The sequence below is a fragment of the Folsomia candida genome, unplaced genomic scaffold (genome assembly GCF_002217175.1).
Source record: "Folsomia candida strain VU population unplaced genomic scaffold, ASM221717v1 Fcan01_Sc001, whole genome shotgun sequence".
NCBI classification, from domain to species: domain Eukaryota; kingdom Metazoa; phylum Arthropoda; class Collembola; order Entomobryomorpha; family Isotomidae; genus Folsomia; species Folsomia candida.
Window position 1 is genome coordinate 16,988,498 of NW_019091193.1, and position 27,387 is coordinate 17,015,884.

At 36.2% G+C, this 27,387-nt stretch overlaps 1 protein-coding gene across 3 annotated transcripts in view; it reads right to left on the minus strand.

Annotated features, from left to right (window-relative positions):
* The window catches only part of LOC110842234 (RNA polymerase II elongation factor ELL), a 42,855-nt gene that overhangs the window by 4,625 nt on the left and 10,843 nt on the right, over positions 1 to 27,387 (minus strand). For all 3 annotated transcript variants that reach the window (XR_004833608.1, XR_004833607.1, XM_022087948.2), the window contains exons 3-8: positions 3,060 to 3,181; positions 2,553 to 2,669; positions 2,008 to 2,325; positions 1,854 to 1,924; positions 1,477 to 1,633; positions 23 to 1,378 (exon numbers count right to left, since the gene is read on the minus strand). Coding sequence is in view for 1 of the 3 variants with exons in the window: in XM_022087948.2 (XP_021943640.1) it covers positions 23 to 1,378; positions 1,477 to 1,633; positions 1,854 to 1,924; positions 2,008 to 2,325; positions 2,553 to 2,669; positions 3,060 to 3,181 (2,141 nt within the window). In the remaining 2 variants the exon portion in view is untranslated. The remainder of the gene's footprint in view (positions 1 to 22; positions 1,379 to 1,476; positions 1,634 to 1,853; positions 1,925 to 2,007; positions 2,326 to 2,552; positions 2,670 to 3,059; positions 3,182 to 27,387) is intronic.

Consider the following 27,387-nt stretch of genomic DNA (forward strand, 5'->3'; position numbering starts at 1 on the left):
CTCTGAAGGCTAAACTACTCACGTTAAGTAAGGACAATCCATACAATCCTTTGCTGAATTATTGGTATGATCTCCTGCTTTGCGAGGTGGTAGTAGCTCAGGTCCCTTACTTTGAGCAGATTTGCGATTTTCCCGATCCTTTCTATCACTTTTGTCTTTATCTCGACTGCGAAACTCTCGTTCTCTGTCTCGACCACTGCCTCGTTCCTTATCACTACGACGATGATCACAATATTCCTCCTTTGCACCATGTTTTGAAGTAGATGGGGACGAACCATGTCCAGTTGCACTCTCGCTTTCACCATATCCACCAGTGGCCACAGAGACTTGGTCATTCCCAGGTCTCATGTCACAATCTCCCTTTTGTGGCTGGTTTAGTGGCAGAGAATCAATACCGTGACTTTCAGGACTAGAGTGCGGCGACAGGTACTCGCCTGATCCGTTCGTGGTTGAGCTCACACGATTACAGTTAGAAATGCTCATGGAGAAAGTGCCTTGGCTTTGGTTATTGGGTTTCGTGCTGGACAGGGATGCTCCATCCTGGAATGCAGCTCCTGTTGCAAACCCTGTCTCCTCATTATTATGATAATGTCTTCCGCTCGTGCTAGTACTACTTCCGTTTCCACTGTCAATAGAGTCAGTTTCATCAGAATCCATGGCCGCTTGGGTTCCTTGTGGGTCACCCACTTTGGAAGTCCAGGTGTAAGGAGAGAAACCCCCCATATTATCATCTCCAGTATGAAATTCGTCCCGCGGAGAAGTGTGATTATTATTATCTTCAGTACTGTAGTATTGAGGGGATAGTTGCCCGTCAGCATTGACAGAATTGCCGTGACCTCCGAACGAAAGGGCCAGCCCAGCATTCGGACCACTGTTGTTAGAGCTGCCGTTAATGCAACTGATGGGACTCAGCCGTTCGGCAACACGATTTTGATGCAAATGTGGGGACAGACCATCTCTGTCAGATCTCCCAACACTTAATCCTGCGTCTGAGCTAGAAAAAGAAGTTGATCCAGGGTTGCGAACGGGTCGCTTGAAATGTGACACGCGCGGTTTCTTGCTATTCGGCACATCCTCGTAACCACTAATATCTTCAAGTAAAATACCATCGGGACCAACAATCATGGGATCGGATGACATTGGACGTTTATCTCCGGGTCTGTGACCATTCTGTTGACCACCACCTGAACTATACTTGTTAATTCCGACGCCTGACTTAGTTTCAAAATGACTGTTGGAATATTGGCTGCTTTGATTATGCGATGGCGATAAATGGCCACCAGAGCTTGTGGAGGCAGTACTTCTCGGAGAGCACCCACTGACTCCACTGCTCACACTAGAATCAGAGCCAGGCGGCGTGAGGTTCTGAGGTTTACGTCTAAACAATGGGAAGTTTATCTTAGATAACCACTTAAAACCAGGGAAATTTCACCCCATAATGCCGGTCCAATACATATGTAGGTATATTGTACCCACCTCTTCATTAGCTGTCTTTCCTGTTCGGTGTAACAAGGCCAATCTTCTTGAACATCATTCCATACGCCCCGAAGAAGAACATACTCATTATTTTTAAAAATGGAAATCTGTTTGAGAATTGTCATCACTAGCTGCTTTTCTCGATCTTTGATCCCGTCTATATATATATATAAATTTATATAAATTAAATGGGATCTAAAGAACACTCAAAACTCAGATCTAATTTTATAATGCCACTTTAACCCGATCCTATCTAGGATCATTATAAGTTAAGACACATTTCAAGATTATGGCATTTATTGACTAATTGAGAGTTTGTAGAAGTTGGTAACAATTGCAATCACCCACAACATTATTTTAAATCTATTTAATCTTACCACGAGATAATCGACTTTGGAGTTCTGGCTTCTTAAAAGGTTTTATGCTTAAAAGATGAATCAATCTCTCCCTATATCAAACAAGGGTCGATTAATCTTAAATGTTCCATATGTTCGAAATTTGTTATATTTTGTGAATGTATCAAATACGCACTTTAATGGTCGTTTGGCAATATCCGCCGGTCCAATACCAGGTTTACAACTCCCTGCAGGTCTTGTATTAATTCCGGAGTTATTGTTTCCAACCGAGTTGAATCCGTTAAAAGTTCTATTTATTGACGAATTTGATGAAGAATGACCAAGGGACGACGCATTTGTAGTTTTTGTATTGGTAGATGAGGAATTATTCGGAGAGAATTTTGCATGACTAAATGGCGAAGTTTCGCGACGGTTTAATGGAGGAGGAATCTGATCCATCTTCTTCTTTACTTTTCTTCCTATGTCCGGTCCGTTTTGTTTAATTACTTTAGCACTGCGGAAAAACAAAATTTCAGCTTTTAAAGCTTATTGTGCATGCTTGATGACAGTATTTTTTAGAATCCAAAGCTATGTCACTTCATTGCAAACACAGAAAGAAATATGTACTAACAAAGGAACGAATAATGTTTACATGAGACAGAAAAAATACAAACAATACAAGAAGCATTGTTGAAAAAATTCAATGCATATTATTACATAAAACTAGTACAAAGTTTTTACCATTCTTGTTTCCTAATATCTTCTGCTTGGATAAATCTCTGTCTTGTTTCCTCATAAACATTGTCATTTGCTTTAACACGTATCTTAAATGGTAGTGCCCCCATGGAGTCGAGTGACCTGAAACAGCGTTAATATTATTAATTACAACTTTCTGCGTTGAGTATTTCTGAGCCACTGGCATTACTGAAGCAACAGTAAAATATTTTGGATGCTTTTAGTCAATCATGCATGAGAAATGGGAAAATACATGGAATTCTGTTAATTTATCATTTACTGGAGTTAATTTTTATATTATTTAAGCTTATATTTCTTCAATTACAAAAAATATTCCTAAAATCTGTGGCATGTCATTAAAGACTCGGGTTGTTAATAATTACTACATATGATGTTCCATCCGAGCAAACACTACTTGACATGTGCACGAAAGCCTTTACGGAAAAGGATATCCATCCATATGTGGTTACATTATTGACGAAAGAGATGTTGAATTGATTGGCACGTAATTACCTTGAGCTCGACTGTTGAATACATTCGAAACTCCCTTGCGGACCTTCAATATCGGCATTCGACTGTAAACTGAAGTCGAACACTTGACCTTGACTGCTGTGCGATGAGGGAATATTAATTCTCTGCAAATATAAAAAAGAAACTGAATTTTATTTTTAGTTTAATATGTAATATGTAAGTATGTGACACTAATTATCATGGATAATTTTTATTATCGTAAATTTTTAATAAAACAGCAACGCATGAATTCACCAGCAGAAAATTTGTTCAGGACGTGTACATAACGCATACCATTGATGCATTCGACTCAATGGAGTCAAGTGACCTGAAACATTGGGGTTTTCGGCAAAAAAATACAATGCCGGATTGGTAATTTTGATACAATCCGGCAAAAATTAGAAATTAGAAAATTAGAAATAATTTTCTTATATCAATGTCTCACAATAGTGTGTTAATAACTCTTCTAAAAAAGGGATCCTTATGGTTAAAGAGAAGCGTCCGAACATTTTTAAGCATTCTAACTGCAGAACAACAGGTATACAATTCGTTTAATTTCAATCTCGGTGCATAAAAGATGTCCCAAATCGGTAAACATTCTGCTAGCTTTCAACTTATCACTTAAATATTCATGAGTTCATGCGAATGTTATTGTACAAGATTAAATCATGTTAGTCAACAGTCACAAGTTTATTTGAGCAGTTAAAAGTGGCAGCTATAAAAATTTCGACACAGGAGAGCAACTCTAACGTAGCAAATGTGTCCCCGTCTAATCCAACAGCAATAGAGAATTATAATGTGTGGGCTAAATGAACACTAATTTCAAACATCTTTTCATATTATTAGATATTTGGCGATCGTTGCATTCCACAATTTAATTTTCACAAGACCATTATTGCCAGACTGCATCCTTCATGCTGCATATAATTTCATCTTGATCCAACAACTGATGAAGTATGGTGCACATGTTTCATCCCGTTGCAATAATTCTATTGCTTGATAAATCATCAAGTTTTGTATTCAAGTCTGTCAATTTTTACACCATAACTTTCTATTTTCGTGAAGCAAAATGTCGGCTTCACGGTATTACATTTCTATTCAGTCACCATTATATTGGATGATGACTATGGCAAAGCTTTGCAAAGGACGAAAGGTAATCACAACGACATGAAGGGTTGCGAAATAAAATGTGGTGGTTGCCATCATACTTAACAACTAGCACTGCATGCATACTAGTTTACTTTGAGCAATAAATTATACTGCACCAATTGGATTGCACTTTTGTGACTGTCAGCTGCCCTTATAATTTGCTCCCTCGTATTTATGGCCAAATTAGCACACTCGCAAAAGAACCAAATCTTGGAGTTATAAAATCAATCTAACAATGTGGCAAAGAATAAAATATTTCGAGGTATCAAGAGAGCGCACTTTAAATCAAGAAGTTTAACTTCATGTGCATGTATTTATTTAGATTTTTATATGCATTTATTGGGAATTATCTGGTCAACGTTTAATAACATATTTCGCACCCAACACGTTCATGCGCATCAGTGTTAATGATTGTGGGTTGTGGATTAACCTTGTGTCAGACTCAGAATTCAGATCAACTGCTAAAATTGATGTAAAATATGGACAGGCTTTTGACCGCTGGTTATGACACAATGAAGCTTTTTTGTTGAATTATACTTACAGTACTGACACCATGGTCAAGGTACTGGAATCATTTAATTAATTCATCACTGGGGTGAATATTTAAATATCATTTTACACATTATAACTTGAATACTAAAAATATGTGGGAGGCAGTATTTCAGTTATGTATGTATTTTAAAATCCTAATCACACCTCAACTATAAAAGCACCACTAAAAGCAGACCAATACGAATTAGAGTCAAAATATTCCGCATACAGATTATCCTATGACACAAATTATAGTTTGTGTCTTGCACCGAAATGTTAAACCCATTCATCATTTTGAATACATTAACCACACAATTCAGTTTCAATTCTTTAGAGTATCATTGTAACATATGCATGAAGGCATGGATATGCATACAGTATAACTATTATTCCAAGCCCGGACACCCCGCGGTCCAACCATCAAATATGTGGGGACAATTTTGCCATTGTTAATGCATCCTCCCTATCAAATTCAAATCTACATATGTACAACCAAAGTTGAGTTGTTTGATATATACTTTAATTACATAAAAAATGCAGACTGAGCTTATAAAAGCAGACAAACTCATTTCGAAAACCTAGCGTATACTTATTTTTGCCCACTTGGCTGGTTTCGACCGAGCAAGGTATCTAAGCTTCCTACAACTAAATTTCAATTTATTGTAGCCCTTCATTTAAATCGCCTTTTGAGAATGCACTTATACTCTCTAATAAATGCCATAAAACAAGTTACACCTGTTGCATCCAACAGTCCGTAGGTATAATACATACACCCGTTTACCTCTTCTGCAACGTCTCTCCCCAATATTTGCATGAATCAACAATGGTTTCGTGTTTAGGAAGCATCTAAATTACCCTTCATATGTATCATCTTAAGTAATAGGGAAGAACCTCATTGAATCGTTTCACGACAAATAATTTACCAATTACAAGAGAGCAGGCGATAGCATTTGCAAGTATTTCTGACTGATTAAGCTGAAACGAATCAAGCACATATTGAACATGCCCTAAAAAATCAAACGCGCAGTGAGAAACCAGAGTTTAAAATGCATTAGGCGCAGTTACAACAAATAATGATGACTACTGCCTTATGTGCATCTCAGGTTGGTAGACAGTTGGGGAATAAAACAATGTTAATGCCAAACCCAGTGTTCCCAGTGTAGTGTTATTTTGGCATTGCATTTTCATGATGTGACTTCACTGTAACAAATAACGGAACTATGTCCCAAATCGATAGATTTAATAAGGTCCTGTAACATAAATGGTCAAACCAATGTTCTAGTATGCATTGCATATGTACAAAGAATGCGCGCATCATTTTTAGCGGGTACAATTCAGCATTCTCCATTATAGAATCAAAATCAGTCGTCATTGTATCATATCACATTTCACCCTCGACTTGTCAACTTCCAACGCAAACACGACTAGTATAAACAAAATTTAAGTAAGACAACAAGTAGTAATGACATCCACCAACAAATGCCTAATATTTAGATATCTGCATTCCGCATCGTGCATAGTCATTCATCTACTAGAGCCCTACTTAGCTTAGTTATTGCATCTTGTGACCAGAGACACATTGAAATGAGGTCTCCTCTAGATTAGTAAGCGGTGCTGTAGGCTGAAGGGATGTTAAGAAATACAAACAAGAAAGAAGCACACAGAAGACGGCGAAGGTGTGAAGTCATAGCAATGATTTTTTGCAAAGTAAACGGTTCGTAATTTAGGAAATGTACTGCAGCCATCAGCAATTTCATCCATATCGGTGGTTAGGAATGATTGAAAAATTCTGCGCACTGAATTGCACGTTTGGCTGTGGGTTTGGACACGATAATCATTCATCGTATAGGCAAATCATTAATGGCCATACGTGTGACGGTAGGTTTAGCAGCAGTTTTTACGAATGAGAAAACCACACGTCCGTAGCTGTAATGGTGTCAATCTATGGAGATTTATTGAAGGACTAAAAAATAAAATTGGAATACGTGATTTCATACTGAATAGTATCAAAACGTACTCGATTTCTCTAATTTATTCAGCACAAAAATACACACTCGTCGCAAGTCGTAACCGCAAGAATAAGTACTCGAATACCCCTGATGGCATTATACTGTATTAAAGTATTTTAGATATTGGAGTTCAATTTGATCAAAATAGCCTAATATTCACAATACGATGCGAGTAATTCATAATAAACTTGAGCATTATTGATTAAGCTTGCTTAAAAGTAACTGCTAAGCATTTTTCTGTTTAATAAATAGTTGTCCCATTGTCAAACTTTCGACATTTTAAATAACTGCAGTTTCTTTAAATATTAAACGGCTCCCATGAATTTGAAGACATTGCTGCTTGCTGTCCGTGAGCGTAACTAATACTGCGATATCAGGACTGTATGCCAAAAAATTTCACACTTTTTTTTACAAATGTGCAATGTGCTCAAAAATACAGTAAACAAAGTTCGTACTATTATAGAATATGACTTGTAAACTAAGGATAATCATACAAAGTAAGTGTTTAGCAATTGTTAAAAAGCAGGGATTTCATGGGCCTGGCTAATGGAATTCAGCATTTAGAGTTTTTATTAGTCTCGAATCATACCAGACAAATTGTGCACCCTGTAGCATAATCTAAAGACAACCTATGCACGACGTAAATAACACCCCTCACGATTACCTTCTGCAAGTCTACGGGGAAAATACTGCAAGAGTATGCTGGTTCACAAGTCTACTAGTCCAAGTATGGTGTAGAATTTAGAAGTTGAGCTATAGATGACCACTACAACCGTGGTTGTCTGACCAGTTTATGCAAAACCATTTGACCGTCTTCGCCTGCCGTTAATACGAGTACGAATATGCAAAATTTAAAAATCTTTGTTTCCAATTTATATACTTCTCACGCATGCATGTAAATGCTCGTAAGGCGGTGTCTCCTATATTCATTATGCATGTCGTATACGGGGAATATATTGAATAAGTATGCAAATATGTAATATCACATGATTTACCAGACAGATAATTCGGACTGGGTGAAAAATATATTTGAACTTGTAGACTAACCGATGTGTGGATCTGAAATATGCAACTTATTCATGTGTCGTGCAGGGAACCAACGAATTGTTCCATTTTTAACTCGATAAGGGGCAACAATTATACAATATTAAAATATAGAAACGATTATAACCTAAAATCAATTGCATGAAAGCAGTTGTACAGATTCCTCAAAAATCCTGCTACACATATGTATAATATATATCGTACACATGTTGTTAACGTTAAATATTATTTTTAGACAACGTTCTTAATTATGCAGTGAAACTATGTACGTTGAAAAGTGAATGTTTTTCACGTCATTGGTAGGTTATGGCTCTCTAGAATATGGGCTCGATTTGGTTGGTTGGTTGGGATTTTCCATTTTTCCATTCCGTTTTCTTTCTTTCTCTCCCTCTCTCTTTCCATTGTAAATGTAGTATTATGATTAATCCACCAAATCGAGAGAGAAAAACTGTAGGAGGTTACACAATGCTTGAATAATGATTAAAAATTTCTAGATCTGAAAACTTATTTGTTTCCCAAATATTCATATACAAAATTCATGTCACAAAGTCGCCATAATGAAAATTCACGGTCAACGAATATTTAGTTTAAATACTATGCTATGAAAATAATAATTTTGTTAAGCTCTCAAACTATTTACTGTTAACAATATCTGATTGGTAACCATGGGAATGGAGAATACTTCAATATCACACTTAATTATTCTATCTCTTACTGTCTTACTATTAATTCATTAAGGGTGATTAACAATTACCAAGAAAATAACATCTCAGAATATTTTCCAAGTCTTAATTCAACCAATTGGTTGAACAATAATTTAAGGTTCCTAGCACATTTTAAAATTGTAAACTGACCTCACTGATTTCATGGTGACTCGAACATATTTTCAATCACTCGATCATATTGTATTGTATTGTATTGTAAACCTTTATTCAACTGTCAACAAATATCAGCTAATATAAGCTGGTTTCCAATTCATGACAGAAATGCTATAATTTAAAAGCACTATATATAGTATCTTATTCCATGCACTCATCCTCAGTACTGCTCATCTTCAAACTTGTCTAAGAAGTACAAAGTTTGAAGTTGACAAGTCGCAGTGCAACCAATTGACCACAATTTTTGTCATACATTTTCTCCAATCATAAAACATGAATTCATCCGTCCCCTTATCAACGAACTTGAATGAGAAAACTGTCATATTGTTTGCACTAGCTTTCTCTGGGGCAACACATTTGTTATTTAGTATCATTATTGCCATCGTTATGTATGTGTAAGCATCTTTATTTGTACCGGCTTGGTTTCTGTCTGTCATTTGTTATTAAATTAATGAAATCAAGACTTGCAATAACAACTAACCAATTAAAAATCTTGCATAAAAACTCTATTGTAAATTGGTATCCTTGTGAAGCCAAACTTCATTTATCTTGAGATGTAAGAACCCAGTTTTTGGTGTCTCATTGAATACATTTTTAACATATGGTCGAGTGAATTCCACTGTCAACTGTGTAACCAGTAACCAATTATTTTTGGGGTTTAAACATAAGATGTCTCAATATCGATTTACATATATGCTGAGTACAAACATTCGTAATACTAATCTAATTAAAGCATATATGTTATAGCAGCTCTGCAGACGTAAAACTTGACATAACTGGTCAATTTATAATTAAATGTATGTATAACGTACATACGGCACTAATCAAGCCGCTATTGACAGTAGTGGTATTCACAGTAACCGATTATTGCGATTATAATCATTATCGATTATAATCATTATCGATTATAATCACCCAAAAATTCTCTATGGGGAAAAATAAACCAATGTGATTATAATCGTCAAAAAAATAATCCTCTCCGAGGACGATTATTTGGATTATAATCCTTGATCCAAATGCAACTTTTTTAAAGCGTCTGAAAAAGTAACCGTTGCTATGATACTATTTAATGAATCCTGCTGGATATTTTTGGCAAAATAATCAGAAAACAAAAATAATCTGGTGCGTTCATGGTATATGATTATAATCGATTGCGATTATAATCGTCCTCACGATTATAATCGGTTACTGTGAATACCACTAGTGTTATAATCGTAATATAATCCTACTTAAGGGCCCGGGGGAAGTTGCTTAGAAATCATGTCAACTTTGACCATAAAATTCAGCAATGCGCAAGAGGGCACATTTTTCAAATTATGTTTAATTTGTTAATCATATCTTTAGGTTTTACTAACTTTTTTTTTGACAATGTGCCCTCTTGCGCAGTGGAGATATTTGGTCATAAAGTGAGCACAAATTGGCTTAGAATTGCAAAATTGATGGCATGAATTGCATTTTGAGTATCCATGGAACAAAAGAAAACAACTTTTTCAAAAACTTGAGGGAAAAGTGATCAAACAAAAGCTTTTGGACGTGGGTGTACCATAGAAACGGTGTCAATTAATCTTTATAGAGTAATAAATAATCCTAGATTCCTAGCAATTATTGTTGCTAACATAAAATCAATTTTCGAAAAGTAAATCTTCCCCCGGGCCCTTAATATAGTGCCACTGCCAAACTGAAACACTTGCACCAAAAAAAATAAATCGGGTGGTGTTAACTAAATAGATCATTTAAACTAAAATTTACAACTCCTAACTTTTCCATTCTGGGCATCGAAGAACGACGCAACGCAATAAATGTGGCTCATCCATTTGAAGGGAAGTGATTGGATTGCTCAACCACTTCTGTATTGATATTGATTGTTTTTATTTGTAGATTTCATCCAGCTGTGACCTGACAAAAGTCCTCAATCTGCTGATTAAATGTTGCACAATACAATGCCATTAAATTAAACCAAATTTCAGGCACGCAAGAAAGTGGATGAACCAATCAAATAAGTCTTTGCAACATAGAAACGATAAAATTTGCTAAGCAATGCGTATTATGACAAGCTAGGTTCTAAGTTATAGTTTACTATCACTACTTAAGGTGCGTTTATGCTTCACGTAATCGTCACGTCCTCCTCCAAATCCGATTTTTTGATTGGTTAAAATTTTTAATTGTCGTAGTGATAATTTAGTTCAGCCAATCAAAAAATCGGATTTGAAGGAGGACGTGACGATGACGTGAAGCATAAACACCACTTTACAGCTGCCTAGTTAATTCAGCTATTAAATCAGTGCAAAGCATTCTTCATTTTAAACTAATGACTACTAAAGTACAATGCACAATAAACAATGCTGACGCTGATGATGCATAATTCGGTTTAGCTGTCCCACAGCCCTAGTCTCTACCGTGCAATGACACAGATTCGCCTAAATAGAGAATTCTCTGTCGATTATGTATACCGTGTGGTCGTCGAAATGAAATTACAATATTAACAGTTTTTCCCAAATTGTTAGTACCTTTGTTAACAATATCACGTATGATTTCTATCCACCCAGTAATTAGATTTTAAGCAATGCCCACATTTTGTTATCTCGATTTAGGAATACAATTATCTTCAAAGTTTTCTTGTTTCGCCTCGGTGGAATCAAAAATTGTCTTGAGGTATTCCAGTGACAATTATCAATTATTAGGAGGATGCATTAAAACAGCATTACTGGCTGGATGGACTTAAAGTCAGGATAAACTGTCTACTCATTCCTAGCATAGCTCATATCGCCACATAAATTTATGCATTGTTGTCGCGTAAAGTAATCTTAAGGAGGAAGGTTCACTACCTGGCCTACTTGCCAACAACAGGATTGGATGCCTTTTGGATATGTTATAATAGCCCAGTACTAAACCTCCAGAATGTTGTGATTCCATTTACACTCGCCACACCCATTCAAAGGGGTGAGAAACCCGATTGATTTTTTATCAGGCCTTATATTTATACATAAATATGTCAGATTTTGATTGAACCGATCATACTATTGCGCGACAAAAAAATAACAAGCAATTATTTATGGTAGGTTGATGTATGCATATTATGCATACATGTAGTGTATTATAGATCCTTATGTATGTATCTATATTTTCTATATAGGGCAGATTCAGAGTAATGTGTATATTGGTACGTATCTAAATGTTGCTCAAGTATGAATGGTGTCAGTTGATCTTGTAGAAAAGGAGTTCAGCATCAAGCTCCAGTGAGACGGCAGATAAATTAAAGTTATGAATATTATTCTGCGCTCGTTATCAAATCGCCAAACCTGCTGTCCTAAAATTCATTTGGGAATCAGCTCTTGCGTCACATTAGCCTCCATCATTAGCATTGATCATTAGCGGTGCTAGATTTGTGCAACTGCAAGGCTGAGCCGAACACCATTATTGTAATATTTGTAATATAAAGAACTCATGGGAATCATCATTTTGCGAAAGCTGCCATGTTGTGTAATGCGTTCATTTCATTTAGACAACCAGACTTTTAATCATGAAAGGCAAGCAAGTTAGCAACAACATTGAACATTTTGGAAGCATTGAGCCATGAGTGAGGAGCAGAAGAGATACATGTTCAACGAATAATAAAAATTATTGAAGGCCAAAAAGGACGAGTGAAAACTGCGCTTCACTTCACTCACTCATTATCATCATTACTATCCAGCTAAATCCAATATTCCTATGAGCAACTTATATCTATGCAGCCAGACTATCTCACAAATCATCCACCAAGCATGTACCTAGTTTACATACTTCTTAATGCCTACATTTTAACCAAAAAGTATAAGGCGGCCGAAAGTTCAACAATTTTGGTATGCAAGCAAGTTTCTCTGAATCACAAGCAGTTGAAATCCTGGGATCCTATTGACAAACCAACATGATCTTCGTTTCGCATATAAATCGAAGTACGTAAACAATTATTTACTGGTCTCAAGAGTTTTTTTGGAACAGTGGAACGTATGTACGCAACCTCAAATCAGTCAAGGCAATGACGATCGCAATGATGTTGACAGTTTGGCTTGGGTATAGCAAAAACCATGTACTAAAAATTATATTCATATGAATATCACTACTTGGAATGATGATGGTACCACTACTGTGTGCACCACCACACCAGGGGGCAGAGTTAAAAAGTAATTGAATTCAAGATCTGGAATTTTTGTTGACGTTGATGCTTATTTACACAGGGTTATATGTGAACAATATGTTCTGCAGCCAGATCAGCCATTTGTACTTTACAATGTCATCCCAGCTTAACGACACCTGAGCGAGAAGTCAGGGTTACTTTGCGGACATCTCTCTCGCCATCCTCATCACAGTATCTTTGTACTGCGCACGCTACATAGTACCAGCCAGCGACCAGTAATAATACTTTGCAAGTCCTGAACAAGCAACATGCTGAATTAAAGTATGCATGTAGGAGCAAAAAAGATTAAACAAAATTTTAGTTGCTTATTGCTTTGCTTTGTTGTGGTATGACTTTGGCTAGCTCGTATGTATCTGCGACTTATTCGCTCACTACTCTCAATACAAAGAAGCAGGAACACTCATGGCCAAATCAACCAGCTCAACCTCAACTAGAAGGTTAATTCTTACGTCGGCATCTAATTTCGTGACTCGCGTTACAATGGAATAATGTGTTTGTATGAACTATATAGAGATTATTGGAGATGACAACTGTAAGTCGAGAATATTTGGATATTTTCTTCTTCAAAAGTTCACAAGTTACAACTTTGACAATGCACCCACATCAGAAATATGATCCGCCAACAACAGTAAATCTATCTCCCGTTGGTAGATTCGTAATTCATTCAGTAAAACCATCGCTACCACGCACGCACACACCTCGTTCCAAGAAGTTCGGGGTGAATGATATCATATGCCTCTGACTGACGTGAGCAATCTCGCATTGCTAGTTAAATTGGCACACCGCTGGAACAACTGGAAAGCGTACAATTAATTGGATACAACAACAACCTTTGCTTTGCGAACCGTTCACGATGAGATGCAAATATTATTCCAACCAATAAACAGATTAATACTCTGTACTGTATGTCTACTCTCACACCCAGCGGATGATGTTAATTTTGTAATACGCTTGGAAAACTCGATTTTCTAGTCCCTATTCTGACATCGATTATTTTCGGATTTCAGCATTGTTTTTTCAGAACAGAAATATGCAGGCAGACAGATGTTAGCCAGTTTCGTAGTAACTTTAATAATCTGTTAAGTGCCGGAATTTCCAGATGGCAAAGTAGTGTGATCTTGTCCATTCGAAATTTTCTAGCGATAATTTAATTTTATGAGTATTATTTGTTTGAACTTTTCTAATTTCCGAATTCAATCTGTAGCATCAATTACATAAAATGTACATGTAAGTATTCATACAATGAAGCATGTTTGTGAACAAGCTAAGCCATCATAGATCATTCAATTGAAAACATTTATACAATTTTTTGAAAACCTTTGGGGGGAAACCAAATCGGACAAAAACATGGTAATATTGATTTGACTGACCAGGATATTATTTATTTGCATAATAACTTCGACAAGTAGCAAACTAGTCTTGCAACTTTTTTATACGAGTGAATCACAAACTGACTAAAATTTCTGACCTCTGCGATTTGAGTGTAAATGATGCAAAAGAAAGATTATAAATTCTAGATGAAGCAGGAAGCAAGTGCAAAGTGATGCATTGTAATTGTACAATGTAACATGGCCGTAAAAAAGGAAGGAGCGAACATTGAAATTGTGAAAGGAGTTTCATGTAGTCGACGACGATGTACGTGTACATTGCAAATATCTGTTGGGCTACACTACACCTTTACCACATCACTGCCGCCGAGTTGGCAATCGTACAAAATCTGTACAATACAAGCCTCAACACAGGAATGCAACAGTGCTTGAATGTAAAATAAATTCTACTGCTCAGACACCAATTTGAAATTCAAAATTCAATTCTGCAAAATATCGGCCTAAGAGAGAGAGAGTTGTTAGCTTACATACTCAGCTCTAGCAAATATTGCTAAGCAAATCAAATGCAACAATTGGATAGCATTATCAAACCATGCGAAATACCAGAACCAAGTAAGGATGGCTTTTTAATAGGGAAGCACGTCTCGTTATTCGTTAAATGAAAGTGTGCCTCTCTGAACATGTGATTTTTTAACTCACTTCAAGCCACAACGTTTTGCAGTATAACCAACAATAAAGTCTTACAGTATTATATTGAAGTACATACATTTACACAGAATCGCATACGTAGAATAAAATGCTAGCTCGTGAAATGTTGGGACTATGAGCTCCACTAATAAGCATCGGATTTCAAAAGTAAAGTGTCAACAATTGAACCAACCATTGAAATTGTGAGTGTGATCATCGAACATAGGAATCTAGGCCTGTGTGTCGTTCGTTCATTCTCCTTCGTAGGAGTAGCACGATGAATTTAATTTGATGGTAAAAATAAAAACGTAAACGTATATGTTCTAGTCTGGCACCCATACATTCAAGTATTCTTAGAGTCTGCAAATTGCTAACTGCAAACAACAGCTCTACTGCTCAGTACTGTTTTTAGCAAATTCCTTTACGAATTTTTACGGCACAATTCTTTGCGAAATAAGAAAAGAGCGTATAAAAGAGAAGCAGAGTCCCTTCGTTTTATACTTCTTCAACATCGTAAATGTTACCCAATAATATCACACAATCAACGTAGCGTTACCACCCTCAAACTCTTTCACCCATTGTTTTACTATGTATTTATTTACATCGTACGAAAGGTACAAGTTTTGCTGTTGGTTGGGTGCAAACATACGTATGTATAGACAGACATTAATAATACCTTGACCTAGGTTAAACCGCAATACGTACAACGAAATTTTTAACCAAGCCAGGAACATATATGCAACTTATGCAAGAGATGTAAGGTTAAGGAGTGGCAGAGGCAAAGCAAAAAAAAGACTCATTCAAACGTTTTCGAAAAGCGCAATGTGCAGTAAAAAAAGGGGGGGCAAATTCAAGGTGGATGGAGCAACAAGTGAGCGAGAGGAATGGAATAAGCAAGCGGGTAGACGGAAGGAAGCGATGGAAGTTTCAACCGACTTCCTGGGGGCAAGTGACGCAAGGTGCACCATTCAGGGTGGTGGGGGTGTGGGAAAGCGGAGAAAGAAGGCCAGTGGCACTGGGAGTTCGAATTGAATTGAATATTCAGCTCAGTCCCATTCCACGGCGAAGACTGAAGGTTTCCTCAGCTCTTATATACCAAGATGAGAAGCGGTGAAGCTGCTGAAGCTTATAATCACCCACCCGCTTTAGCCATTTACAGTTGTGTTCAATTCGACTGCCAATTCTGATAATACGAGACGGTATTGGCTTGCCAATGCTACAACATCCCATCTTGTGCATCCAATATATTTTGCCCCTTGCAGTCTGGCGAACCCCCAGAGAAGTCGACTCGCAGCTGCAACCTATTAACGTTGAAAGCCATCGGGTAAGCCCCACTGAAAACAAGTTTTCTCCCCTTCGCGGAACTTCCATTTGACTATGAACTGAACATGAACCAAACCAGTCGGAGACAGCCACTTTCCACTTTGCAGATTAGCAAATCATAAGTAGCACTTGGCCAGATCATCGTAGTAAATAGACACAAGAGAGATAAAAAACAACCATTCATTGGTATGCGTTATGTTGTAGCACAAGCAAACATCATACCTGCCATTCATTCACCACCACTAATAAATTCAACTAGGACGCTGTGACAAAGTTAAAGTACCTAAAATGTAGCTAACCAACACAACAAGTTACGTATATATACGAATGTATCAGCGTTTATCTATTCTCATCCATCCCATGAATTGCTAAATGAACCAATGCATACTGAAAAGAGATGATCATCCATCTAGCACGTTCTTCTCACCTCTTCACAAGCTGACTCGTACGTACGTAATAGCAACAATGCCCCCAAGTTCGTGATGCCACACAGATACACACTCTCGAACTTCGTACTCGTGGGTTTATCTCAGCCAATTTAAACTTTAACCACGGGTGCCACAGTATGTACGCAGTTGACGGGGTTTCGTGATTGGTTGGAATAATCAATGCCCCGTGTGGTACGACGAAAGTTATCATCACAAGAAGTCAAAAATATATGTTTGCCTTCCATGGTATTCCTTTCTTTACGGAATATCATGTTTTTATAACAGAAATTGTTAGTAAATGATCAATTTAAGTATGAATAAATAAATCACTAATAAAAATTACTTATCCTCTAGGTACGACAACTCCATATGTGATATACAATTATGCAATTAGTGCAAATTGAAGTTCATACAAATTTGTCGTGAGGGTTGCACAGTAGTATAACAGGAAAATATCACAGCATCAATAATGCATTTTAGTGTAGAATATAAAGCTCGTATGCTATGCTATAATACTTTGAAAATTAAGTATGAAAATTAAAAAAAAAGAGTATATGAATTGAACTGAAAGATACGTATCTCGGAACAGAAGTTTATGTCAAAGCCTGCATTCACATTGTTTCAAGTTCCTCTGATATTGTATAATTTTAAGTAAAATAAAGGATGGGATGTGACACTCCAATGTTTGACAAAAACACAAAATTCTAGGAAACTAAAAAAAATAAAGCCACAAAACATCTGCAAATGACATGGATGATTTAGAGCGAAAGCAGGTCATATCAAAATTACAGGCAATTCAACACTAATAATATGAATAAGCCAGCCCACACTCTTTGCTAACTTCCAATAGACAGTCGATCCTATTTGATAACCTTCACAATATGAACATTGATCATTACATATCGCATAGAAATAAAACATTTATCCAGATATACCATTCAATGTAGACTACGGCTGTCCGTGCTATACTTTTTTAATACAAATCAGGAGCATGGTTAACTTTTACATGGCACATAACTACATAAGTATGAATGTGTAGGCCTACGGAGAAAATCTATTTGAGACATGTGTAATGATAAAATCTTTGTATTTTCAGCACATCTTTTAAAACATTGTACCAAATATGGTGCCTTTATATAATTGCACTCTCTCAACGGAAATACAGTAAACATCCATCCGCCAGGACTTTGGTTTGCATGACGCGTCGCGTTGCTGCCCACGAACATGACGTCATCTTCCAGCGTCACGGATGAGTGTCCGATATTTTTTCCTACTCTTTTGGTGCATGAACTATCTTGGGAAACTGGCATATGTCTGTGGATTGCGGAAATGGAATTTTAATAATTGATCCCAATGTTACTACAGCGGGGAATGAAGCATAATCCCAAAAATATTACTCCTTTGATTTGCACCCCAATAGCCATCTTTCAATTACAACTTTGGATTAAATGTTGTTTTATGCAGCAGCACAAGTTTAGGCAGCTCAATGTCTGTAATCCCACCGTGTCACCTTATATCTATCTATATTCAGGGAGACAGGAAATTGGGCAACAAACCGAATGATGAAAGTTACAGTTAAGGGACCAGATGTAATGAAATATGTACAAAGAGCGAGACATACGCAGTGGGTAGGTAGTACCATATGCAATACAATACGACGCAGTCCCGCATATGGCCAACCCGACGTCAGTCATGTTCGAGAAAGGAGAAAGCAAGAGAAAGCAATGCAGCTTAATTTTCTCCCATATGTCTCGCATCCACCCATCCTTTACTTCCCCGTGCTTTCTCCATTGCTATTTACGTCCAGTCAGTCATCTCTCAAGCAAAGCTAGTAAAGCAAGCGAGCAAACAGCAGATAGCACAATTATCTGGTGTTTCATATTTGCAACAACTTGTTAACGCGTACGTGATGAACCGAATGAACCTTAATAATGAATAAAAACGATGAATGTGTTGCCAAGATTTTCTGTCTGCTTGGATCGAGTCAGCGAGTAAATGGTTATGTTAGCTGGAGCATGAACGATACGTGCATAAACCTTCTCGAATCACAGTACCCACAGAAATCACCCCCGCATTTCATGAGTTTGTTTCCTCCTGGTCGAATCTCAAAGTTCAATCAATTTCAAAGCGATCACTTAGTATTCCTCTGCAATTATTCATAGCTCACAAATTTACATGCCCCCTACGTTGCATCCTGCCTTGTGATGCTTTTCATGATTCTGTTTTCGAACTAAAGATTTCATAGAAATGGAAATAAGTGAAGATTTGAGTTCAGATTGAACGACTTCCATCAAGGTTTTGATTCATACATAATTTATATTTTCAGTTTGTCATCAAACGACTATGTGTAAACACTACATGTGAAGCTGGGGCACACCCAATACAAAAGGCAGAAACCTTCTATGTATGTTTCCGTCTGCGTTTATATATACATGAATCTGATAGATACCTAAGTGAAGTAACCTTAAACATAATATTCAGCAGAACAATGAAGAAATTTTGACACATTTGCAGATGAACTCAAAAACACGAGGATCACGAAAGGATAGAGCAGATCGATCTTCAAGTTGGTTAAGTTGAAAGGTTGGAGGAGAGTAATAACGCTTGCACAGTCGTTGTGCCCAGAATAGAAAACAACTTGCAAAGAGACTAGCCTTGACTCAGGAGTAAATGTAAAAATAGATATGTAAAAGAGAGATTCTGACGCCTTCGTCTCAAACACGGCGTGTTTAAATAACACACTAGCTCTCACAATTGTACTGAACACTTATCAGTGGACGGAGAATCAACTCCACATTTTTACAGATTAGGGGGCGACCTCTCGAGTTAAATTTTGAACAAGTTTATTGATAAGCCCATATGCCGGAGGAGAATGTGGTGGCAACCAAGAGAAATATTTAATATTGTTTGGGCCATTAATTCGTAAATGTAGCGCAGTATAAAAGGAGACATAAAACAGAGCTCGGATGAATGCATGTTAACAAATAAAATCTATTGTCCACACCCACTCAATAAACTAAATCACGGTACAGCACAATAGAGCGTCATCTGCTTCAGCCAAGCTATTTATTAAATTACTTGGAATTGCGTAAACCTTACAAGTGGAGTAGAGGATGGATTTCCCAATTCCTTTCCTACTTTCAAGCAGCAATATCATAAAAGCTGTTGCAAGTGGTTGGTTCTTTGCATGCTTTTAAGCCGAATCCGTCAAACATTGGTTTTTTTGGTTCTGTAATATGCTGTACCGTGCAGACATCCTACTGCTGACTTCTACACACTACAAAGTAATTAAGGATCAGGAAAAGGTACACCACCAACAACACGGTTCGTTGATTCCGCCATTCGCCTGATGCATATAAATAGGTTAAGTTTCTTCTGATAACTTTTTCGCAGATCATATCTTAACTTTCAGATTAATCCAATGGTTTCAATCGTAAATAACTTTTGATCGTTTCAAGGATTCCTAGTTCAAAATCAAGTAAGACTCGTGGAAAATGGGTGTATGCAGTTCCATTATTGGTCCCTGTGAAAGTCGATCAGTGTAATCTGTTAGATAGTTCAAATGCAAGCTTGGGAGCGAAAATTCCCATAATAACTATAACACCAACGCTGAATGTACATATGTACGTCAGTCTTCTCTATTCCTAATCTCACCTAAAAGACATTCTAGCCCTACCACCCAGCTATACAAGAGAGTCAGTCGTAAAAACCCTAACTTTCGATTTGCCAGTAGCACCATAAAAGTTTTTGTTTCTTGAGACGAGTCAACAGTGCAAAAACTTGGACTAGATTTATTATACCACAAGGACTATTGCACTGTTAATTAATGAGACAAAAATTGATGATTATGCAGATTCGAAAACGTGACTTAAAACAGTGTCTGATTTCTTTATTTGCTTTCAACCACAAAAAAACGTTTGAAATGTAGTTCATTTAGTTTGTTTGTATGAAATCCCATGATCGATGATGATATATGTAGTATTGACTGATTCTTCTCACATTTTTACCTGGGATGTCACTTCTTTCCATTAACTTGTTCGGGCGGAGATAAATATATGATTTTAACCATGCATATATTTTTAAAATATGATGACATTAACGTGACGAGGATATAGCCAAAATCAATTGCAAACTACATAATCATCATAATGCCATTACTTTATAATTAACCAGAAAAAAATCAAATATACATATCAATGCCATACATACATGTACACAAGGTCCGGAAGACATTGCAGGTGCACATATATTCATATGTATGTACAGAATCAGATCAAAACGTCAGATAATATGTAATGCAGTATAAACTTGCTTTTTATAAAACTTGGGTCATGCATGTTACATGTTTTACCCAAGCTTTGCTCGTAATAAAGAAGAAAATCGAATTTGCTATGACAAAGAAATAGGAAATGAATTTGATCCAAAGAAAAAAGACTGAATGACTGTAGATAAATTGCTACGCTACGAATAAGACGGCATGACGCTGTTCATTCATTCTGCAGTTGAGGCTATTATACGATATTATATATATTGCAGCGATGCAGTTGTATGAATGTATGTAACAGCGCAACAATAATAATGGTCTAAGCCAAGCATTGCACCATACACCACTCTAAACTCTTATTGCATAGCCAATTGAAAAACGCAACTTGCGTCAACTAAATCTTTAACTCGTCGCCTAGTACACGAAATAAAGAAAATGTAAGAAATTGTACTTACTCACAGATATTACATATGTATCGACTATGCCAAAGAGTTTTTCGTGTAATTTTTAAAATTTTAAATTCACTTTATATATGCATACGCAACGTTGGCTAAAACATGTGTTAACTATCGTTTAAGGGTTGATCGTCAATCATTGATGGCAAATGAAGCTAGAGATTAAACGATAAGATTCTGGAAAACTTGTGCATTGTAAAATCAATCAATTATGTAGTATCTATACCCACTGAAATGATGTGGTGTTGGTTGGTCAGTTCGTGATGTTTAAACCAACAAATATCGTGAGCATCTCTCAAGTAAATGTATATCTTTCTTTTACACAGATATACTCAGAACATGGCACAACACAACTTAGCAAATGAACAATTTTGTAACTCATTGCATTGTCCATATTTGAGCAAGTTGAATGAAATACGACAAAAAATTTATCACCTCTTTCAAGGATACATCCATCATGTTATTGTATCTAAAAGTTACGACTCCAATAATCCCAAAACGCTATTTTTGCCCACCACCACCGTGCTTCACTTAATTAATTGTCGTTGATGACCTTGATATCAAGAACAAGAATGAGTTGCATTGCACAAAAGGTAGACGAAAGGTGGAACCGCAAATTGTAATTCGCCATCGGACAACAACAATATGCCGAGCTAATTTCCTGCTCATGATTAGTGCTAACTAACGCATAGCTATGCAGCATAATGTATGCAGGTCAATGCAAAACTTGAGCTTATTATTAATAGCTTTCTCTAATATTGGAAAAACTTCAAATAAGTCAAATAAAACTGTGGGACAAATTAACGGACAGCATGGATGATGATTAAGAGAACAATGTGTGGTTTTCTTAATTGTGTAAATTCTCCATTAAGTTTTCTCTTGATGGAATTTTATTGATGATTTTTATATTTAAAAATATAGATATCTAATCACTTCTTGGTGACTAAATTTTAACGCTGATCATATAATATTCCTTTTGGTCGATCGTAAAAAGTATGAACTGCACAAATCGAGCAAAATATTTTTTTCAGGTAATTTTTTCAGCAATATTAAATATGTATCTTGGAACTCTTGTAACAAGCATATGCATAAATATTAAACGTCCGTCACGTCATTAAACGCTATACATGAGACCCCACCCTTCCTTAAATTGTCCAACACCTATAGTAAGATTTTGTCCTTATTTGTTACAAATATTACATGTAATGGAAACTAACACATTTAAGCATGCACGTAAAACTTTGTGAGGCCTGCACTTGAACTACTAAACCCAAATTCGCTAGCATTTTGTGGTGTGGAGAATAAAAACTTGCCCTTTCCCTAAAATTCAGAAAAGGTTAAGTTACTACACCAACTGATTATGAAAAGCCGAATATGAATTATGAAATATGAATCAGTCTTTTTTAAATCACACTGTTTGATAAGTGATTGATGGATAAGGCTTTAAGACCTAAAACTATAAATTCTAGAAATCTTCTTATAGGCCTTGTGTGTAATTCGATTTTGGGTAAGGGAAATGCAACATCAATTTTAGGGGCGACTCTATGAGGTTTAGATACATTTTACCAAAAAAAAATCCTTTATGGGTCAAGTGGTAATTTCGGAACATTCGAACCGAGTGGTTTTCCCATCCCACCAATATCAGGTTTTCCCTCTACTCCCCAAGGAATAACAACTACTTGTTTTATTCTGTTTTTATTGAAAAATGTGATGTTTAAAATTAAAAGAATATGATTCGTGCTTTTCAATTGCAAGTGTGTGAATGAAAATGTTTCCATTTCTGATTATGTGGAAAAGTGTTCAATTGTGAATGATGCTGCAAAATGTACAAAATAACTCATGCAGATGAATTGAGTGCACGCATTCTAATATGCATTTCATATACCATTTAATAAATGATTATGCCAATTGGAGATAATCACAACTCACAAGACCACTCTTGACATGCACAATTGTCGACCAGAATAGGACTCGATGTTAAATAATGTGGATCCAGGCAGGTTGCCTTGAACCTCAAATTTGATGGTTAATCTTTTATACATAATTTATCTCACACACACGTCTATTCCAACCAAGGTTTTCAGTGCAGCTCTTCAAGTACGTCATGAGTGATCAAGTGAGTACATACATTTGCTTTACATTAAATTTTATATGCAGTTAGGCATCGCTAAACTCTGTTTGCTATTAAACATACATAGTATTATTTATGATAGATGTCCAACAAAACTCAATAATTCCACATTTAAGTTTTTAATTCAAATGCTTCCCTCAAATATATGTTTCTGACTATAAATGATGTCGGTATTTGAGTAAAAAGTCTGCTTATCTTTGGGAATAGTATTCCACTTTGATCAGAGGTTACAATTAAAAATGAGCGCAGTTACGTAGGAAAAATATGTAGTTACCAGCTGCGATTTTGCACTGAAATTTCATACAATCATTAATTTCAATAATTTCCATATGCACTCCCCTAAGCTACACAACCTTGGAACCAGCATAAAAATGACATACCCTCGAAGAGAACTTGTAGCAAAACTATGCACTCAAGGGTTGCTTTCATTAAAAATGATCTCGAGTCGAGATTCTCGACAATTGTTATATAGGGATTGCATTTTTATGCATGGCCATATAAATCCTTATTCTATTTAGAAATCCTTATTTGAGATAATTTGTATCTACATTCATTTATTATAGAATAGTCTTAATTTCATATGCTTTTTGACAAAATGGATGCAGTAATTTAATGCAGCAAGAGTTGTGGTATCTTGATTTTGAGATTTATAAATTTTTCGTAGCAATTAACTATCGATACATTTAGGAGTACGATTGTTGTCGCAATAAATTAACTCTGATGAACTCGTCATACATATCGTAAATTGGATGGCCACCTTGATGCGGCGCTATTTAAATGTTTGTTGATGAATGGATTATAAAACGGAAACCAAGGGGTGTCATTTACTACATTTTAAATTTCAACACGTATTATCCAGTCAATGAACCCAATTGAAAATATGGACATTCCATCTGCAATTAATAAATCTGAAGGTTCTAAACTGATTATCTGTAATTCAAGAAAAACGAGTAAAATAAAAACGCATAAAATTTTTGTTAAAAATTTCCGATTCCATGCAATTTTCGACCAAAAATTTTCAGCTCAACAATGTCGTCAATTAATCGAAGGCCGAAATGGAATGCATAAGTAAGTATATATCCATATGCGCGATCAAGCTTATTACAAAAAAACCTACAGTGCAGACTCCATATAGCCCGAGTCAGGGACAGTGTCCCTGACTCCGTTAGTCCTAGCTGTTTCTAAATTTTTCTACGAATTGACCGACATAATATTACCATTTTGAACTTCTAAAGCATATGTGCTATCAAGAGGTGGTTTTTAGCCTTCGTACCAAATTTCAGATGGAAGAACAATTTTTAAAAAATGATATGGGTCACACTCCAGGGTCTCTCTGGTTAAAATTTGCTCACTTTTAGCTTCATATCCTTTCATGGGAAGCCATTAGGTATGACCGTGCCGGATTTAATGTTTTTAAAGTAATTTATAAAAATCGGTATGGGTTACCCCATAAGGTCGCTCCAAATAAGAATTTTACCAATTTCATGTCATTCTTCTATAAAGACCCATTAGCAACCTCTCTACCAAATTTCAGCTTGTTATGACGATTTTGAAAAATCGGTATGGGTCACCCTATAGGGTCCCTCAAGATGAAAATTTTTCCAACTTGAAGTAATTTTTATCTATTAGGAGCCATTAGCAACCTCTGTACCCAATTTCAGCGTTCTACGACAATTTCGAAACTTTGGTGTATAATACCCCACCTACCTAGATGACCCCCACTGGTCAACCACTTGACCGATTTCGCCCATCTTCGAACTCGTTTCCTAACTTTGTCCAATATGCATGTGGTAAAAATTTCAAGTCAATCGGTTCAGCCGTTTTGGCTCTATCGTGCCGGACAGACGGACGGACGGACATGACGGTTCCATAAGCCCTGACTCGGGCTAATAATTCACGTAGATTTGTATGATGGTGATTAAACTGCATCATCGGTGGATAATAATTACTCACAAATAGCAATTTGAACGAGGGTGGTCAATCACTAACTTAATGTCCCATGCAGACATTGAGCAACTGTTTTGAAATATCACGAAGCAAACCAAAACCAAGCAACCTGCTATAGTGCAAAAAGGTTTGAAATCACTTGACTGGGCCAACCAGAATGAATTCTAATTCCTTCCACACATAATCCATTTATCATTCTAAATTCAGTCGATTTCACTTTCTCCTTGCGTACCTACCGAACCAACCAACGAACCAAAAGCAATTTGGGTACCCAATAATACAGACGATGATACCTGGCTTAAAGGTGTGTTAAGGTTGGTAATGATTCATTTGTCCGACAACATTGATGTAATAGATGGTTAACTGCAGGAACTTCATGACAACAATTATATAAAACCTAAATTAACAAACCTCATAGAAAGACAATACTGTGTACTGAAATTGGACATGACACGTTAATAATATATGTAATAACTGATGGCTTAAAATCTAGATTCACACCGAATCAAAATTTAATCGAAAAAAAACATGCTTGTGGGATCTATTAAGTATCGCAGATGGATGCTCTGGATGTCCGTCCGTCCGGCCATCACGATTTCTAGAGGGGGTTAAGTTCGAAGAAGTCTTGGGGTCACCACGACCACACCACGTGGGTATTGTCAGTCTTATTTTTCGTGGTTAAATATAAATCACAAAATAAGCATAACTTAATTTTAGAACGGAAAAATATTTTTCGATTCTGTTTCCACCGTATAGTTTCATAAATCAGTACACATATTTCGATCACACCCAGTGGCTCTAAGGGGATGTGGCCGGGCCAAAGTGAGATTTCTACAGAAAAAATTCCCAGTACCTTGGACAGCATTTTGACATTATTCTAATGGTCCCGCCATGAAAAACTGTGATGGGACTAACCATAATTTGAACATTGACAGCCAAGTAAAAATTTGAACAACAAAAAATCAAAATTACTTGGTACGTTTAAAGTAATACCAAAAATCAAACAACAATAACACTGCGATACCATAGTATATCTATGATTATGACATTTTATACACGTCGACCGTACAAAAATAGTCGATATAATAAGGTTTAGAGGAAGATGGTTTCTGGCTTAACTCAAAATGTAACAAATATTATCAATTAAACTGCCATCAATTATCACATGTACCTTTAATAATCGTACACATTTCCTACAGAAAGAAGTATAAAGTTGTAGTCGAGCTGTTAATAGACCTATTGTACCAATGAATCTGAATATAAAGAGGGGCTCTGTGTGCATTTTGTCACTAGAGCAGAGTCGACACGGCGGATATCACAAACAGTAACAATTGGGGACAAGGTTTTATTATCAAATGCAGAGTGGCGCAAAGATTTATTTGTTTTAAAGGAAATGCATGATATTCATTTTCTGCCTAAAACAAAAATATAATATAAAAATAATTGCACATAACTTGAATACATCTTTGATGAACAGTCGCATCGCTATAAGTATTTTGGAAATAAACCTAATGCATATATATGCGTTCGATTGTAGGTGTACAAAAAAGTACTTTTCCACATTTCATTTCCATGCTTATTAAATTAAATTTATTTTCATCGCAAAAAAAATATCTTCGGATCTTTGTATAATGTACATTATGGCATGCAATTTTATGCAGTGTGTATGTATATGGTGCCAAAGTATATTAACGATTGAATTGTGTGTATGCATGAATGATCGCATTTTCTATAAAATATCTACTTTCTTATGTGCACAAAAAATTTGGTCGACCTTCTTTAATCTATGATCCCAGATCACATGCAATAGTAACAACATTGAATGCATTATGCATTATATATTATTTGAATGCATTATGTCAAGCATTATGGTGTACAATGTTTATCAGCAGTCGTGATATGATTGATATTATCATATCAAGAATAATGATAGATAATAATATTGAATGAAAAAAACGCCCATAAACATTATTAATTAATTAG